General features: G+C 35.8%; 1 protein-coding gene and 1 non-coding gene across 4 annotated transcripts in view; both read left to right on the top strand.

The window, feature by feature from the left end:
- Positions 1-17,642, top strand: part of Vps35 (Vacuolar protein sorting 35) — a 69,791-nt gene that overhangs the window by 23,033 nt on the left and 29,116 nt on the right. For all 3 annotated transcript variants that reach the window (XR_011333171.1, XM_069831317.1, XM_069831318.1), the window contains exons 7-12: positions 174-392; positions 3,117-3,265; positions 6,999-7,206; positions 8,676-8,785; positions 14,978-15,146; positions 16,782-16,961. Coding sequence is in view for 2 of the 3 variants with exons in the window: in XM_069831317.1 (XP_069687418.1) it covers positions 174-392; positions 3,117-3,265; positions 6,999-7,206; positions 8,676-8,785; positions 14,978-15,146; positions 16,782-16,961 (1,035 nt within the window). In the remaining variant the exon portion in view is untranslated. The remainder of the gene's footprint in view (positions 1-173; positions 393-3,116; positions 3,266-6,998; positions 7,207-8,675; positions 8,786-14,977; positions 15,147-16,781; positions 16,962-17,642) is intronic.
- On the top strand, positions 9,188-9,259 carry TRNAY-AUA (transfer RNA tyrosine (anticodon AUA)). Its single transcript has one exon. It is a non-coding gene; the product is annotated as a tRNA-Tyr (tRNA).

Raw genomic sequence — 17,642 nt, forward strand, 5'->3', positions numbered from 1 at the left:
GTTTTTATTTGATTAACATAGAAACGTTTTAACCTGTTATCTGTATAAAATAACTCCCCCTATTGAGGGACCACCCCTCTGAAAGACCAATTTTTCATGGAACCAGCAGTGATCGTTTAATACAGGTTTTACTGTATTATTTAGTGTTTGTGACGGAATGTTTTATATTGCAGGTGTTTCCAGACGAATTCCACTTACAGACTTTGCACGCGTTTTTGAAGTCGTGTGCGGAGCTTCAGACAGGAGTCAATGTAAAGAACATTATCATCTCACTCATAGACAGACTGGCCACATTCTCTCAGAGAGCAGATGCTGCTGTAGGAGCAGGTGGAATTCCCAGTGATGTACGGCTTTTTGATGTGTTTTCAGATCAAGTTGCCACAATTATTCAGGTAAGAATGCAACCTAAAAGTCCTAATTAATAATCCCAAAATTAATAGCACATTCTTGAGTTATTTCGTGGACTGAACCATACAGCTCTGTCCTTCTTTTGAGTCTTGGATTGCATTATATTATAGTTGTAGTGTTCATCATTGACAAACAACTGCTTTGTGTGCATGATTGCGTGAACAGAGTTTTTCTTCATGTAATTTTACAGCCTTTTTCCTTTGCTGTGGTCGTGCCGGAGAATCAGTCCCATTCTGAGGCTTACTGTTAGGTTACATCAGCTTCTTGTCTATGCGGATGACGTGAATATGCTAGGAGAAAATCTACAAACGATTAGGGAAAACGTGGAAATTCTAGTAGAAGCAAGTAAAGCGATAGGGTTGGAAGTAAATCCGGAAAAGACTAAGTATATGATTATGTCTCGTGACCAGAATATTGTACGAAATGGAACTATAAAAATTGGAGATTTATCTTTCGAAGAGGTGGATAAATTCAAATATCTTGGAGTAACAGTAACAAATATAAATGACACTCGGGAGGAAATTAAACGCAGAATAAATATGGGAAATGCGTGTTATTATTCAGTTGAGAAGCTTTTGTCATCTAGTCTTCTGTCAAAAAATCTGAAAGTTAGAATTTATAAAACAGTTATATTACCGGTTGTTCTGTATGGTTGTGAAACTTGGACTCTCACTTTGAGAGAGGAACAGAGATTAAGGGTGTTTGAGAATAAGGTTCTTAGGAAAATATTTGGGGCTAAGAGAGATGAAGTTACAGGAGAATGGAGAAAGTTACACAACGCAGAGCTGCACGCATTGTCTTCTTCACCTGAGATAATTAGGAACATAAAATCCAGACGTTTGAGATGGGCAGGACATGTAGCACGTATGGGCGAATCCAGAAATGCATATAGAGTGTTAGTTGGGAGGCCGGAGGGAAAAAGACCTTTGGGGAGGCCGAGCTGTAGATGGGAAGATAATATTAAAATAGATTTGAGGGAGGTGGGATATGATGGTAGAGACTGGATTAATCTTGTTCAGAATAGGGACCAATGGCGGGCTTATGTGAGGGTGGTAATGAACCTCCGGGTTCCTTAAAAACCAATAAGTAAGTAAGTAAGTAATTTTAGAGCCTGTTTCCAGTCTTGACTGCCCTGATGATTTTCCACCATTCACCTCTCCTCAGCGTCCCCTCTTTCCATCCTCTGACACTTGCAGATTTAAAGAGCTTTTTTCAACCTCTTCCAGCCATCTTAGTGGGTGTCTCTAACTGTTCTTGTTGCATCTTGGGGAGTTGGAAGAGTGAGGGTTAGCTCTTCACAAAGGTCATTTTAATCCTTCCTCATGACCTGTCCCAGCCAACTAAAGGTACGGTCACTTGTTGCTACTTTTGCAGCGCTGGAGTACAAAATACTGCGCAACTCTCGTACTGTGACGTGTGAACAACAGTTCTACCCGAAAAGTAGTGCTGCTGAACCTGCTGCCCACTACTTTTTCATGCTGTGTACAGCTTAGAAGTAGCGATGTGTGAACAGGGTTCTCAGGGTTGCAGCTGCAGAATTTTTTATTTCGGTTTTGTTGAAACTTTTGTTGCAGTTGCGACCAATGTTGCCACCCAAATGTGCCAATGATACTTTTACTGTTTGGATATATTTTAAAGTTATATGTGATGAAAATAAGTTATTTGTAACAGTTACTAAATGTACAACATAATCTGAGTATATTTGCTGCTGATATAATTCTTTTTTTTTATTTCCATACGGTAGCATAGTTTCAAACAAGAGGGTTGCCAACATTGATTCCGTGAAAATGCTGTTGGTTATCATTTAAGTATATGGGCGTTTTAATAGCTTTATAGTAAAAATAATGCCAATTTCTGAATACTAGTTAGGATAGAAAAGCAAATAATAGATAAGTAAGCTATCGCATGAGTTTCATAATAATGCGAACATAACCACAAAATGTATATTGAGAAGTCAACATGGAGCTGGAAACCTGCAGCAAGACTGCGGTTGCAGAAGTAGCGCCTTGTGTGTGAACAGACTTGCAACTTTTGGAGTACTTGGGTTGTGCAGCACGAAAAGTAGCGTGCAGCACATACTTTTGGCTTACGTGTGAATATGACACGCAACTTTTGCAGCTGCAGTACAAAAGTTGCACAGAAAAAGTAGCAACGTGTGACCGTACCTTAACTATTCTTTCTTTGAATTCATTTATAACGTCAGATTCATCAGTTCTAAGATACAATTCATGAATGTATTTAATTCTCCAAATACCGAAATCATATACTGTGCCATACTATATAGCCTTCTAAGAAAATATGTTTGAAATGTACGAGAATTAAAGACAGTGAATTACAAACTTCCTCCACAGGAAGAACTAATTTAGCATGTTCATTAACTAAGGGAATTTCTTTTCATTGTAATAGTCTTCACGAGTATTAACAAAATTCGAATATTTGTTAGCATATGACGTGACTAAGCATTTATTTACAAATGAGCGTACTGTTAGGAATGAAAATAACGAATTGCACTGTGCGTCTATTTACCAGAAGTAAGGGAGTTCTATAGGGTTATTGTGAACTTTAATAAACCGTTGGTATATTTTCGTGTACATATATTTCATTATTAAAACTGCTTTTGTCTGTTCTGTTAAAGATTATAATAAATATAATGACTGTAATGATGAGAATTTGGTAATAAGTAAAACTGATATCTGTCCTTTTTACAGTCACGTCAAGACATGCCAGCAGAGGATATTGTATCATTGCAAGTGTCACTTGTAAATCTGGCTCACAAGTGCTACCCAGACCGAGTGGATTACGTGGATAAAGTTCTGCTTACTACAGTGCAGATCTTCCAGAAGTTGAATGTGGACAGGTAATTTTGTAGTCATATGATTGCATATACTGTATAATTTTTACTGGAGCAGAAAGTACGCACAATCTAGAGATTAGAAGTTGTGCACTGCCATCTCTCCTAGTCCCGTGGTAGAATCGAACCCAGGCTGGCTAGTCTGCAGGCAGACATGCTACCACACAGCTATCTCAGCTCACTGCAGCAAAAAGTATAACCGTTTTATTACAGGTATCATATTTTTATGTTATGGCATTTATATCACCTACACATAACCTCCCAAAACTGTTCGGAGGATCACACCTGCATTTGGTTAGTATGAGATGATTGTCAGAAAACTCCACCGACCATAACCTCTCATCCACTTAGAAGATACTTGTGCATGCCATGGCAGGTCAACATACTGAAATGGCATTTCCTCCATTTTTATGGAACAATTATACCTCTGTGAAGTCCACACCTGTGGAGTAACGGTTAGTGCATCTAGCCGCAAAACCAGGTGGCCTGGGTTCGATTCCCGGTCGGGGCAATTTACCTGGTTGAGGATTTTTCCTGGGTTTTCCCTCAACCCACTATGAGCAAATGTTGGGTAACTTTCGGTGTTGGACCCCTGACTCATTTCACCGGCATTATCATTTTCATCTCATTCAGATGCTAAATAACCTAAGCTGTTGATAAAGTGTCGTAAAATAACCTATTACAATAAAAATACCTCTGTGAAGAACAGGAAGAAGGGGAAACCCGTGCTGGCACTTAGCCTACTCCTGTTGAATAGCACCAAGGGGGCTGCCAGGCTTAATGTCCCCATCCAACAAATGAATCACTATCAACAGTGACATATGCCTTCTCTTCATATGTACTGTGGAAAGATTTGGAATTTTACCCAGGCATATTGGTACACAATCTAGAGATTAGAAATTGTGCACCACCATCTCTCTTAATCCCGAGATAGAAATTTTACATGACAATTTCTGATCCCGCCAGGAATCGAACCCAGACTGGCTAGTCTGCAGGCAGACACACTACCACACACCTAACTCGGTATGAAAATTTCTGACCCTGCCAGGAATCGAACCCAGGCCGACTAGTTTGCAGGCAGACATGCTACCACACAGTAGCAAAAAGTATAAACATTTTAATATAGGCATCATAGGCATCATCGTATTCATCATCATACACAATCTCGCTCTCGCGCTTGTGGAATACCCTACCCAGTGACATCAGAGACTGTTGGAATTTAGTAGCGTTCAAAAGCAAACTTATTAAGCTTAAGGTTTAATTTTTACTTAATCAGTAAAAGAAATGCTTCTCTCTTCTTAACTTTTACAATAAACTGTCTAGCTTTTATTAATCAGTTAATCTTTTAGTACTTTGATTTTTATTGTATTTGTAAATTTAATATTAATTGTAATTGTATTCTTAATATTGTAGTTGTAATCCTCTGGTAGAGGGGAAGAGAAGGCCTGATGGCCTTTCTCTATCAGGTTAAATAAATAAATAAATAAAATAAATATTTTTATATTATGGCAGTTATATCCAAAACTGTTTTAGAGGGTCACACCTGCCATTGGTTAGTAGATCCATATGACCTAGCCGAGATGATTGTCAGACAACTCCACTGACCATAACCTCTCTTCCACTTAGGAGATTGTGCATGCCATGGCAGGTCAACATACTGAAATGGTATTTCCTGCAGTTATGGAACAGTTACACCTCTGTGACTCGGTCTCCATAGCCTCATTTGTTAAAATCATGTTACGCTATGGAAGGGTGAGGGTGGGATTTGAATAGATGTTATGGAATGCACTTCACTATTTTTTGCAACCCATATACTGCTCTTTAAACTCTCAAAAAATATATAGTTGAAAAATCTCATGTAACAGAAAATGAGAAAAAAATTTGTTTCCCAGTTTAATATTTTATTAGATGTATACAGAGCTCCAGAAATACGAATTAAATGTTCAGTTTGTGATATCTTTATCCCATAGAATGCTGTTTAATATATTGGATACCGGTACCATGTTTAATACCTGAAACAAGTGCTTTTCAAACTGTACAATGTACATTACAATGCCAGGGTAATGTAACTCCGCCTTCCAGGCGCCCCAACCTCAGAAGTGGGTTACAATTAAGCCACAGCCAAGAGAGAAGACCAGAAATGTCGAAAAGACAACCTGGTGGCATTGGATTAAAAAAAAAAAAAAAAAAAAAAAAAAAAAAAAAAAAAAAAAACATTACAATGCACCTACACATTTTTATGTATACATGAAGAATACCTTCGCCAAGATGATATCCAAGATAATAACCAACCCTAAAATGATGAATTGCATTTTGAAAAATTAACATTAAAGTAAAAAATTCGAATGTCGAATTGCAAAAAAAAACTACAGCTTACAGAGATAAATTAGGTTAGAAGAAGTGCTGGTATCAATTCAACAAAAATGTTGTTGTTGTTTTCCAATGCCAGGCATTTGACAATAAAGTCATTTGGCCCCTTGCACTCCAATATTTTTCAAAGATTCAAATGGCAAGTTGTAGCCGATTTAAGTGAACACCATATTTTAACGTTTTGGTAGCTACTTCATCCATACACAACCCCCAGAATGTCTGGAGGACCACACATGCTGCTGTTGGTCGACGCATCTACTAGACCTAGTTGTGAGATCTTGTTGATCACCAGCTTTCCCTCCTTAAGCCAATGGAGGACGATTTTAGTGCCATAGCAGGTCAGTACTAGGAACAGAAAAGTAAAAACGGTAGGAAGGAAAGTGAAATGAACCCCTAGGCCTCAAATGCTCTAATACCATCGAGGTCGAAGAAGTAAGAGTTCAGTCAGAGGACTGGATAGGAAAGGGTAAAGAGGGAATTAATAATAATAATAATAATAATAATGGTTTATTTTAACTGGTAGAGTTAAGGCCATTCGGCCTTCTCTTCCACTCAACCAGTATGATAGAAAATTACTACATTGCTAGGAATATAACATAATTAATACAATATAATACAATACAATACAATTTAAAGCAATACAATACTACAATACAAGACAATATAATACATAATTAATATAATACAATAACAATTCTTTTTATCTTCACAACACCAATAAAATAATTATGTAATAATAATAATAATAATAATAATAATAATAATAGTAATAGTAATAATAGTCATACCTAAATTAAATTAAATTATTAAACTCGTACACAATTATAACTTCAATTTGACTGTGCCCGTAAGAAATCGTTTAGCCTTTTCTTGAAAGTGGTTATTGTCTGGCAGCCCCTAATCTTCTGAGGTAGAGAATTCCATTCACAGGGGACTGAGACAGTAAAAGAGGATGAATAGTGAGATGTTCTATGGGCAGGAATTGAAACAAGATTTTAACAAGTCACAGGTAGAAAGGACAGTTACTTTGTCAGTGGATAGACTGAGAGAGAAAGTGGTTGCTGAGCGCGTCGCAGAAAATAGGTCATTGCTATGAGGGGCTGCAGACGACAATAGTTCAGACTCTAAAGGGTCAATGTTGCCAACTTACTAATGTTACTGTACTATTGAATACTAAAATAATTTGAAATTAGGTATTGAATAGAGAAAAATTATACCAAATTCGGTCATTAACTCATCAAGCTGACCAGTGCTAATTGATGAGTAGCCCCTCCTTTTAGTTCAGCTTGTAAAATTATGCTTACTAACAGCTGCACCATGGGAAAAATGTTGCTCACCAGTATTATTTCATTTTCTTGTTTCTTTGCAGAATTGAATACAACACTGCAGTGGCTCGAGAACTAACGAGACTGATGAAGATTCCAGTTGATAACTATAACAACCTTCTAACAGTCCTTCAGTTGCAGCATTATGGTCCCCTACTGGATCTTTTTGATTATCATGGTAGAAAACACTTGGCAGCCTATCTAGTCACTAATGCTCTCGATAATGAGACACAAATCCCAACTCAAGAGGAGGTAAGGAAGTTTCTTTAAATATGTTTAGATTTATATAGATAGTTTCCACATGTACATGTTATATGTTGTTGTTGTCTAATGCTTGGCATTGGCAGTGAAGCCATTAGCGCTCTTGCTCTCAATCATTTTTCTATTATGGATCCAGCAAGTAGAGTAGAGCATTACAGGTTTCTTTTTTTTGATCACTTAGAGGACAGTTTGGGTTATTGTGATCCTATTTTGTTTAAATGTTTCGCTAAACATTCATGTTTTGTGGCAGGTCTGAATTCTGCTACTGTAGTTTTGCGAACTGCTTGATTTATTAATAATGATATTCCACTTTTTGTCCTTGCCTTTGTTGTGTAGTTTTTGGTTGTGTTGGTCTTTGTATCTGTTTTTAATTATTGTTTTTATGGATAGTCATTCATTCATAGTGTTCTGCCCAAAGGCAGGTCTTTCACTGCAAACCCAGCATTCTCCAGTTCCTATTTTCTGCCTTCCTCTTTGTTTCCGCATATGATACATATATCTTAATGTCGTCTATCATCTGATATCTTCTTCTGCTTTGAATTTTTCTCCCATTCACCATTCCTTCCAGTGCATCCTTCAGAAGGCAGTTTCTTCTCAACCAGTGACCCACCAATTCCTTTTCCTCTTCCTGATCAGTTTCAGCATCATTCTTTCTTCACCCACTCTTTCCGAGAAAGAACTAAGGAAGAGACTAATGAAGTGCTTTGTGTGGAGTATGGCATTGTATGGGGGCAGAAACATGGACATTACGGCGAAGTGAAGAGAAGTGACTAGAAGCATTTGAAATGTGGATATGGAGAGAATGAAGCATGTGAAATGGACAGACAGAATAAGAAATGAAACTGTGTTGGAAAGAGTGGGTGAAGAAAGAATGATGCTAAACTGATCAGAAAGAGGAAAAGCAATTCGTTGGGTCATTGGCTGAGAAGAAACTGCCTACTGAGGGATGCACTGGAAGGAATGGTGAACGGGAGAAGAGTTCAGGGCAGGAGGTGATATCAGATGATTTAGGACATTAAGATATAGGGATCATATGCGGAGACTAAGAGTAAGGCAAAAAGTAGAAAAGATTGGAGAGTGCTGGATTTGTAGTGAAAGACCTGCCCTTGGGTAGAATACTTACGTATGTATGTATGTATGTTTGTATGTATGTCTTATGCCCTTATTTTTAATTTGCTCTGGTTTTGTTTTGACTTTTATCTCTTTTACTATACCCAGTTCTAATGATTCTGAAATGTTAATTTTGGATGTTTCTACTCCTATTTCCACAGTGTTATTACTGTTTCATAAGCACTTATTTTTAGTTTACTTCTTAAGTATTGTTTTGCTACATTGTGTCATTCAAACATCTTGGTATTATAAGTATGGGCTTATTTTATCTCTTTGTTTCGTTGTTTGTTACTTTCTGATGAATGTGTTTATTGCAATAATCCGTGAATATGTTCTTACTTCCACTCCAGGTGGATGCTGTACTCACAATGCTCTCGCCATTAATACAAGATCAGTCTGATCAACCTCCTGGAGAAGAAGATCCTGAAGACTTTGCAGAAGAGCAAGGTTTATTGGGAAGGTTAGTATATTAGAAGTAATTATGTTAGTCGAAAGAGTAATGGAACGGAGAAAAATTCTCTCCGGCACCGGGATTTGAACCTGGGTTTTCAGCTCTACGTACTGACGCTTTATCCATTAAGCCACACCGGATTCTACCCTGGCGTCGGAAGAATCGTCTCAGATTAAGCTCCAACTCTTGGGTTCCCTCTGGTGGCCGCCCTCTGCACTACGTCATAGATATCTATGAACCTAGGACCGAATTCCACACATGTGTTGAGGTGCACTCGTAATGAGTGACTAGTTGGCCGGGATCCGGTCCTAGGTTCATAGATATCTATGATGTAGTGCAGAGGGCGGCCACCAGAGGGAACCCAAGAGTTGGAGCTTAATCTGAGACGATTCTTCCGACGGTGGGGTAGAATCCGGTGTGGCTTAGTGGATAAAGCGTCAGCACATAGAGCTGAAAACCCGGGTTCAAATCCCGGCGCCGGAGAGAATTTTTCTCCGTTCCATTACTCTTTCATCGTATGATGACGCAGAATATCTGCATGGAAATATCATATGTACTTCGGTACATCATAATAATATATAAATTATGTTAGTGTTAAGAAATTATTGTCTTGACTTTGTGGAATACTATTAACTTATGTGATTAAATTTTGAACATTTACATTCACTCAAGTTCAGTTCAGAATTTTCTAACAGTTTCTCGCCCTGTCAAAATTCGACTTTGCTAGTCATTACATTATTATTGTTTGTAAACCCTGTTATTTGGGACTAGTGATTCCACTTCGTGCATGCTTCCATCTCAAAAATGGAATTCACACCATCAGACTAGTGGAATCTAGGAGAGTCTTAATCATCATCATCATCATCATCTGCCCTACAATCCGAGGTGAGCCTTGACATCTTCAACAGTTCTTCTCCAGATTCTCTTGCTCCTGTGCTTTCCTTCTCCAATTCCGAATACCAATCCTTGCTAAGTCTTCCATCACTTCATCCAACCATCTGTACTTCGGTCATCCTCGGTTTTTGTACCCCCTCCCCCCTTACTTCATGATAACAAATAGCATATTCTCGTAAGCAATATTGGCAACCCTTCTGTTTGAAACTACGCTACGGGAAATTAAAAAAATGAAGTATATAATCAAAAAATATACTCTGTGTTGTACATTTAGTATTAGTATTGGTATTATTTATTAATATTTCAAAAGTACATAAACACAATATACACAATAAATATACAATTTAATAACAATTTTCTATCATATAACTATTAAATTTATGTTGGTTTAACTTACACTTACTTCTGGTTTTAGTGCAAGTTTTCACCTTATCACATTTATTTTAAACATTCAAACTTCTTTACTTGCTAAGTTTGAAATTCTCTTTTTTAACTCTGTACATTTAGTAACTGTTACACATCATTTATGTTCATCACATCAAACATTAGAATTTATCTAAACAATACAAAATATCATTGGCACGTTTGGGTGGTAACACTGTTTGCAACCACTGCAGAAGTTTAAACAAAACTGATATAAAAAATGCTGCGACTGCAACCCTCTGAACCCCGTTCACACATCGCTACTTTTAAACTGTGCGCAGCATGAAAAAGTAGTGGGCAGCTGGTTTGGCAGTTGCTGATTTTTGGGTTGCACTGTTGTTCACACGTCGCAGTATGGGAGTTCCGCAGTATTTTGTAATGCAGTGCTGCAAAAGTAGCGACATGTGACTGTACCTTTAAGTGTATATTCAACTATATATATAGTTAAGAAATTGCTATTAACATTACATCACAGTCTACTATATACAGTCACGAAGCTTGGGATGATTTTTTGCCAACGAGTTGCATTTCTCGCGATAGTTGCTAGCCACTTGGAGCACTGTGAGTACTAGGAACAATAGACTGTGTCACTGCCATCGTGATCTAATACAGGCCGTAAGGCAGACCATGTGACTCGCTTAACCCGATCACGAAGGGCAGTATTTCAACCATATAAATTAATTGAAATGCATATTTCTCTATAATGTAGTGTAATTGCGTTAATAAATTGAAAAAAAATGATTAGGGGACACTTCAGACATAATTCTTTGCGAGTTAAGGTGTAATATTATTTTTGGTGTGAAAATTACGTTGTTCGTATGTGTAATACTTGCCTTTATTTCGATTAAATATTGCGAAATTCTTGTACATTAATTTATGCACGATTCAATAATTTTCAATTGCACCGCACGGATATTTAGATATGTTGAAATTATAGGTTATGTTTACTGTACCAGTTGCCCCTTTCTGTCTAAATTTCGTGATCTCCAATGCCTCGCCATTCATATGTATATTATAGATTATGTTTACTATATTTAACTTATATTCCTAAATTCGCAATCATACATTATAATTAAGCATAATGTCATATATGACACCCCGGACATTCAATTTGTCTGTATTTTAATACTACAATTGAGTACGGTACTGAATTATTGTATTTATCTACTACTTAAGAGACGAAGTAACACAATTGTACGTAAACTAATTTCACTGGAGTGGTATGATAAATGTTTTGTCTAAAATTAAGGAAGGTAGATGTGCTAAATTGAAATCACAATATAAATTCTTTTTTATTAAACCTCAAAATAGTTTCCATTCTATACTTGAAATGTTGATGCGAACAGATTATGTTAACATGTAAAATTCTCTTCACATTAAAATAACACAGTTTTGTAATTATTTCTGCAACATATTATGCAACAAGAAGTAAACGGAACTTATGGACACATTACACTGAATAAAGCATAGCAATGATAAGCAATAAAGTTATAATATTTCACTGAGCTCCATACACTGAAAAAGAAAACCCGAACAAACATTACGGCCTGGTCTAGATCGAAAAAGCATTGACTGTGCCGTATTTCGCATTTTTGTGAATACCTATGTAAACTGTGAAATGTTCGTTATCGGTTGTAATAACTGTAAATGGCTAAAAATACAGTCATTTGAATAATAATATGGGACAAGGAGACGTTTGTAGTACTATAAATTGTAAAAAAATAGGTTAGAGTTATCCTTCTTCCAAAAGATCTATGAAGGTGAGTTTATAGAATATAATATATACTTTATGAAAATAATATATAAACCTTGTGTATTTCGTATTTCAATAGTCGAAGGAAGATGCTAATTTTTTCAAAAGAACACGATATCGAAAGTACAATATATTTTATGGTCTGCTAGGGAAAGAGTCTGTGATCAGGTGATAGTAGTGATCCTGGTGGTGAGCAACTATCTATGGATGCATATTTCAACTGTCTATGTTTGCATATTTAGTAAGTATTAAGCTTCGTGACTGTATATACTAGACTGTGATTACATCATCTATGAAAATTGGTAATGAAGATCAAAGTCGAATTTGAATATTTATTTTATGAAGACTCTTTTTATCCTGTTGTTATTTTTCGTGGAACATTTTGTTAAAAGCACTTGGAAATATTTGAAGTTCTTCACTGTTTGCTGCACTTCGAAAGATACATTTTATGGAGCACTTTGTTATAAGTGAATATGAATAGCACCCATTTGTGCTCCACTACAATTTTTGCAAATAAAAATATGATGTTGTTGTCAACTAATGCTGAGTTCTTGGCCATTAACTCTCTTGCTTTCCAATATTTCTCACACACAGTGGGTTTCGAGAAAAGGGCTGGACATCGCTGAAGATGGTTTGATCCATTTCTTCTTGAAGACTGCACAATGGACAAAGTGGCAGATAAAAATATTGTACATCCCTAACAACAACTGAAGTAAAGAAAGAAAGTTTCGATTGAATCTGATTCATTTTCTGTCTTTGTGTAGAAGGAAGCTTTAAAGGCATTTGAATGCATCTTATTTGATATTCTAATCTGCAAGGTGTCTGACAAGTTCTGCATCATAGGGTAAATTATAATATGTGCTCAATTTGAGCACCTCCAAGTTCATAACATGTCTGGAGGCGAAACTTCATGCTATTGAGAATGTGGTGTAACATATCAGCGGTGATTTCACGACACTTTTCCACGATCCATGTTCATAGATGTTGCAGATCACGAATCTTCACTTCGTACACCCCCATAAGGCAAAGTCAAGGGGATTTAAGTCTGGCGACCTTGGAGATCATTCTCTGGGTCTTCTACGTCCTATCCACCAATTATGTAAGTTCTCATCGCGCCACCTCTGCACACTACAAATTTTATGATATGTTGTTGTTGTTTTCTAATGCCAGGCGTTTGACAATAAAGTCATTTGACCTCTTGCACTCCAATATTTTTCAAAGATATTATCATGGTCAGCCACTGAAGCACAGATTTTGAGGTGTTCCGAATCCATTTCTTGGTTTGAGTTGCACAATGGGCAGTTAGGGGACTGATATATTCCAATTATATGCAGGTGTTTGGCCAAACAATCATGGCCTGTTGCCAATCTAAATGCAGCTACAGACGATTTTCGTGGTAAATCGGGAATTAACTGTAGATTATGATGCAGAGAGTTCCATTTTTTCCCTTGGGATTGTGTTATCAAATTTTGTTTGTTGAAGTCTAAGTATGTAGATTTAATAAATCTTTTCACAGAGTAATTTGTAGATTAGTAACAGGTCTGTAAGTAGTAGTGCTGCCCTTCTTTGCTAATGCATCCGCATTCTCGTTTCCTAGGATTCCACAATGGAATGGTATCCATTGAAATACAATTCTTTTATTGAGTGATATTAATTGAGAGATGATTTTAGTTATTTCTGCTGTTTGAGATGAAGATGTGTGTTTAGAGACTATTGATAGAATAGCTGCTTTGGAGTCTGACAATGTAACTGCATTCTTAAATTTATTGATGTGAAATAGAAGATTCCTGAGACTTTCACTTATTGCAACGATTTCTGCATCAAAACTTGTTGTTCAATTTCCAAGAGATCTATAAAGTAAGAAGAGACAGCACGTAACACCTGCACCGGCACGTTGTTCTCTGGAGATCAAGGATCCGTCGGTGTATAAATGAAGCCAGTTTTGTGGAGGGTACCTAATATTAATTGTCTCTAAAGACAATTGTTTCAGTATTTCAGTGTTTACTTCTGATTTCAGTATTTCTTCTGTTAAATTTAGATTATATTCTATATTTAATAGAGTTAAAGGGTTTGGTTTAATTTGTAAGTTTTCTTATAAATTCGGGATATTGATTTTCTGTTTTAATTCTTGAACCATGGATATGAAACTTTTTTGAGTTTTCAATCTACAGAGAGGACTGTATGAATGCCAATTGTTTCCTGGTAATCTGATAAGTTTTTCATATTGAATCAGTGCTTTTTCTTCTATTGTCATTTTGATGCTGTTAATATTATTGAGGAATCTCATAGAATCTATTGGAGTTGTTTTGATTCCACCAGTAATGAGCCTGAGAGCTTGGTTTTGGACATATTCTATTTCGTTTATGAAAGGTGAAGTAATTAAAATTTCTCCGCAGTATGTCAGCACTGGCTGTATAAACATTTTGTATGTAGTGTTCAAAGTATTCCTAGAGCATCCCCATTTCTTTCCTGCTAATCTTTTTAGAAGGGAGAATCTTTTACGAGCTTTTTCAAAAATGTATTATTTCAAATGGTTGCTCCATGTTAATTTATTATCGAAAATAACTTCAAGATATTTGGATTCATAAGTCCTAGGAAGGTGTTGGCCATTGTATTGGATATTGAATTCTCTTTCTTTTTTACCAAGTGAAAAATTTGGTAGTTACTTTTGCTTAAATTGATGTCATCAAATTTGATGTATTCCATTCATGTAGTTGAGCTAGAGCTTTAAGAGCAGAATTTTTAATTTTGCCTCTATGTCTGTAAGATCCGGAAGTCCACAAAACTATATCATCTGCAAATAGTGCTGTTTTCATGTTTGATTCCTCTAATAGGGAGGGTAAGTCATTTATAGAAGTATTGAATAAAGTTGTGCTGAGGACAGCGCCCTGAGGTAGACCTCGATATGTTTGTCTGTAACTTGAAAGTGATATTGAAAATTTTATGCAATTGCCTATGATGCGGAACTTTTTGAACACCTTGTACATTATAATTTTTGGGTACATTAAAAATCAAGAATAAATTATATAAGACAAGGAGTTATTCTGGGAGGTTTGAATTTAGTGTTCGTACTAATTCAGTAGAACACATAGTCCTTTCCCCCCTCCATTGCTTTATGTTTCATTTTTCAGGTTTATTCACCATTTACGTTCGGACACTCCTGACCAGCAGTATCTAATCCTGAGCACAGCACGGAAACATTTTGGAGCGGGAGGCAATCGCCGCATCAAATACACTTTACCTCCCATTATTTTCCAAGCATATCAACTTGCATTTAAATATAAAGCACTCAGGAATGAGGTAAGTAGTGCAAAACCACTTTTAGATGTGTTTGTGTATATATCATATAATCTAGAAATACCTCTTTTATGTGTTCATTATATCTGTGGTCAGGAGGAAAAAGGTCTTAAGTAAAATTGTTATACTTTTCAGGAGAAGAGTAGAAAGATTGAAATTTGTGTCAATTATAGAGTTTTTTTTAATTAAGAAGTTTTTCCTGGATATTATTTGTTTATATTTCTTCTAAAATAGATAATGTTGCTCATTTAACAATTTTCTTGATTATTTCCAAAAATAGCCGCACTTAAGCCCTTTTAAGACTAGAAGGCAAACTGAGTAGAAGGGACTATTGAACATAAGACCTTTTTCATGTCAAAATAAATGAGAAATGTAAATTATTAGGAATGCAAAATGGGTTTTAAATAATTATCGGACTGTTTACTCTGGTGCTTAAAGTTTTAAAAGGAAAGGGCATCAGTATGTGATAAAATGGCTAAAATACAAGTTAGACCTTTTTAATAGGGAAGCATGGAAAGTAAGCATGTGATGGTTTGCAAGGAATAAAGTATGTATTAAATGTTCTTAAGTCCTTTATTCTGTGTGTGCTCGATTCAAAAAGTACTTAGGACATTTGGTAACGCTCTATAAATCCGGTCAGGAATCTTATTTGACTTTAGCTGTTTTACCAGATTGTAGAGAATTGTTTCCGCTTTCAGAATTTATAAAAATCTCATTTTCACAAAAAAATTGAGTTAAGACCTTTTTCCTGCCAGCCACAGATATTTGTCCCATCTGTCTGTAGAAAACAGTTCAACTTTTGTTGGACGGATATAAGTTAAATAAAGCAAAGAAAATAGGTACCAGACTGCATTATCTACACTGAAAGCTGGCTATATAAATAATCTATGTAGTGTATTAATAACTTTCTGAAGAATATATATGTCTTCCGTGTTTTGGAGGAATAAAAATATATCTATAGCTGGCGAGACCTATATACTTCACAGAAGCAATTCAAGACAGTTTTACCATACTAGTGACAAAATCCAAATTATTTCACGCATAACTGAATGTTGTTGTTTAGTCAACTGTCCGAAGACAGGTCTGAACCTCACAAGTGATAACCAAGAAGGCACCACTTGTAAGGCAACTAGACTAGGAGATAATGGGGCGGGGTGGCTAGTTCCTTTCTCCCTCCATTGCATACATCGTTGACTAGCTACATATTCCACTAGTCAGACTTCAGATGCATGAAGCCTCCAATTCCAAAACTGTCTACATCCATTCTTAACAATTTTCAGGAAACGCCAAAAACTGATAACTTTTTTCCTAATTGTTTGCAGTGTTCGTCATATTTGAAGCTTATTTATGGAAGAAAAGAGGGAATTTAGGCACAACATTCATTAGAAAATTGCTAGAGACATTTAGGTAGATGACGAAACTGCCATTATCTCAATTTAAAAAAAAAATGGATTTAGACAGTTTTTGAATTGGACGCTTCAATTGTTCTTCCTCTGTCACATTTCGTTAAGTGAGATGTACTGCCTGATAATGTACATATCAGCCAGAACCTCAATCAGAGGATAACTGAATGTTATGGATGAATATTTTTTATTACATTCTTATGTACAACAGTGATAAAATACTGCGTTTTTTCAGGATGAGATGTGGGAAAAGAAATGCCAAAAAATTTTCCAATTTTGTCATCAAACTATAACTGCACTTATCAAAGCAGAGTTGGCAGAACTTCCGTTAAGACTATTTCTGCAAGGTGCTATTGCGGTTGGATTGATGGAGTTTGAGAACCACGAAACAGTTGCTTATGAATTTATGTCACAGGTTTGTGAAACATATAATATTATAAGTTTACTAGACATGTGTGATATTACTTTAAATGTGTTGTAATATTAAGATATAATTTCGTTTTGCACTCTACAACATATAAAATAAATATTAGTAGTGCAAAAATTAGATTCTATTTGTAATGCATTTTTATTATTTTGATCAGTTCTTTCACTAAATTACTGGTTGTGTGTTGTGCATTTTAAGGAATGGAATAGTACTATTAATAAGCTCAACATCAATACAGAATTCAATACAATAGTGCTCTAAAATACTAAAATGTGACTTTCAAGACCAACACAAAACATTAGTTCAGAAGTAAGAGCTTTTGCTGAATTAAATTACGGTAAATCATAAGTTAAATAACCACTAGCCTTGCTACTATACATTAGCTTCGTTTCTGTAGTAACTTCATCTAACCTAACTTTTTAAGGGGATACAGAATTCTTGGCAGTGTTATATTATATATTGCATAAAGGACATTTTCTCGAAAACATTTGAAACTAGACAGATGTGTTTTTTAGAGCTCATGAATATATAAGTTGACTTTATACTAAAACAATAGTTTCTCTTTAATTGATTTATTTATTGAGAAATAATTTTTTTCTTCATTCTCCAACAATTTTCAATAAGTATTATGATATAGCCATAGGAAGTTGAAGAAAATACAAATTCATA

The sequence above is a fragment of the Periplaneta americana genome, chromosome 7 (assembly GCF_040183065.1).
Source record: "Periplaneta americana isolate PAMFEO1 chromosome 7, P.americana_PAMFEO1_priV1, whole genome shotgun sequence".
In the NCBI taxonomy this organism is placed as follows: domain Eukaryota; kingdom Metazoa; phylum Arthropoda; class Insecta; order Blattodea; family Blattidae; genus Periplaneta; species Periplaneta americana.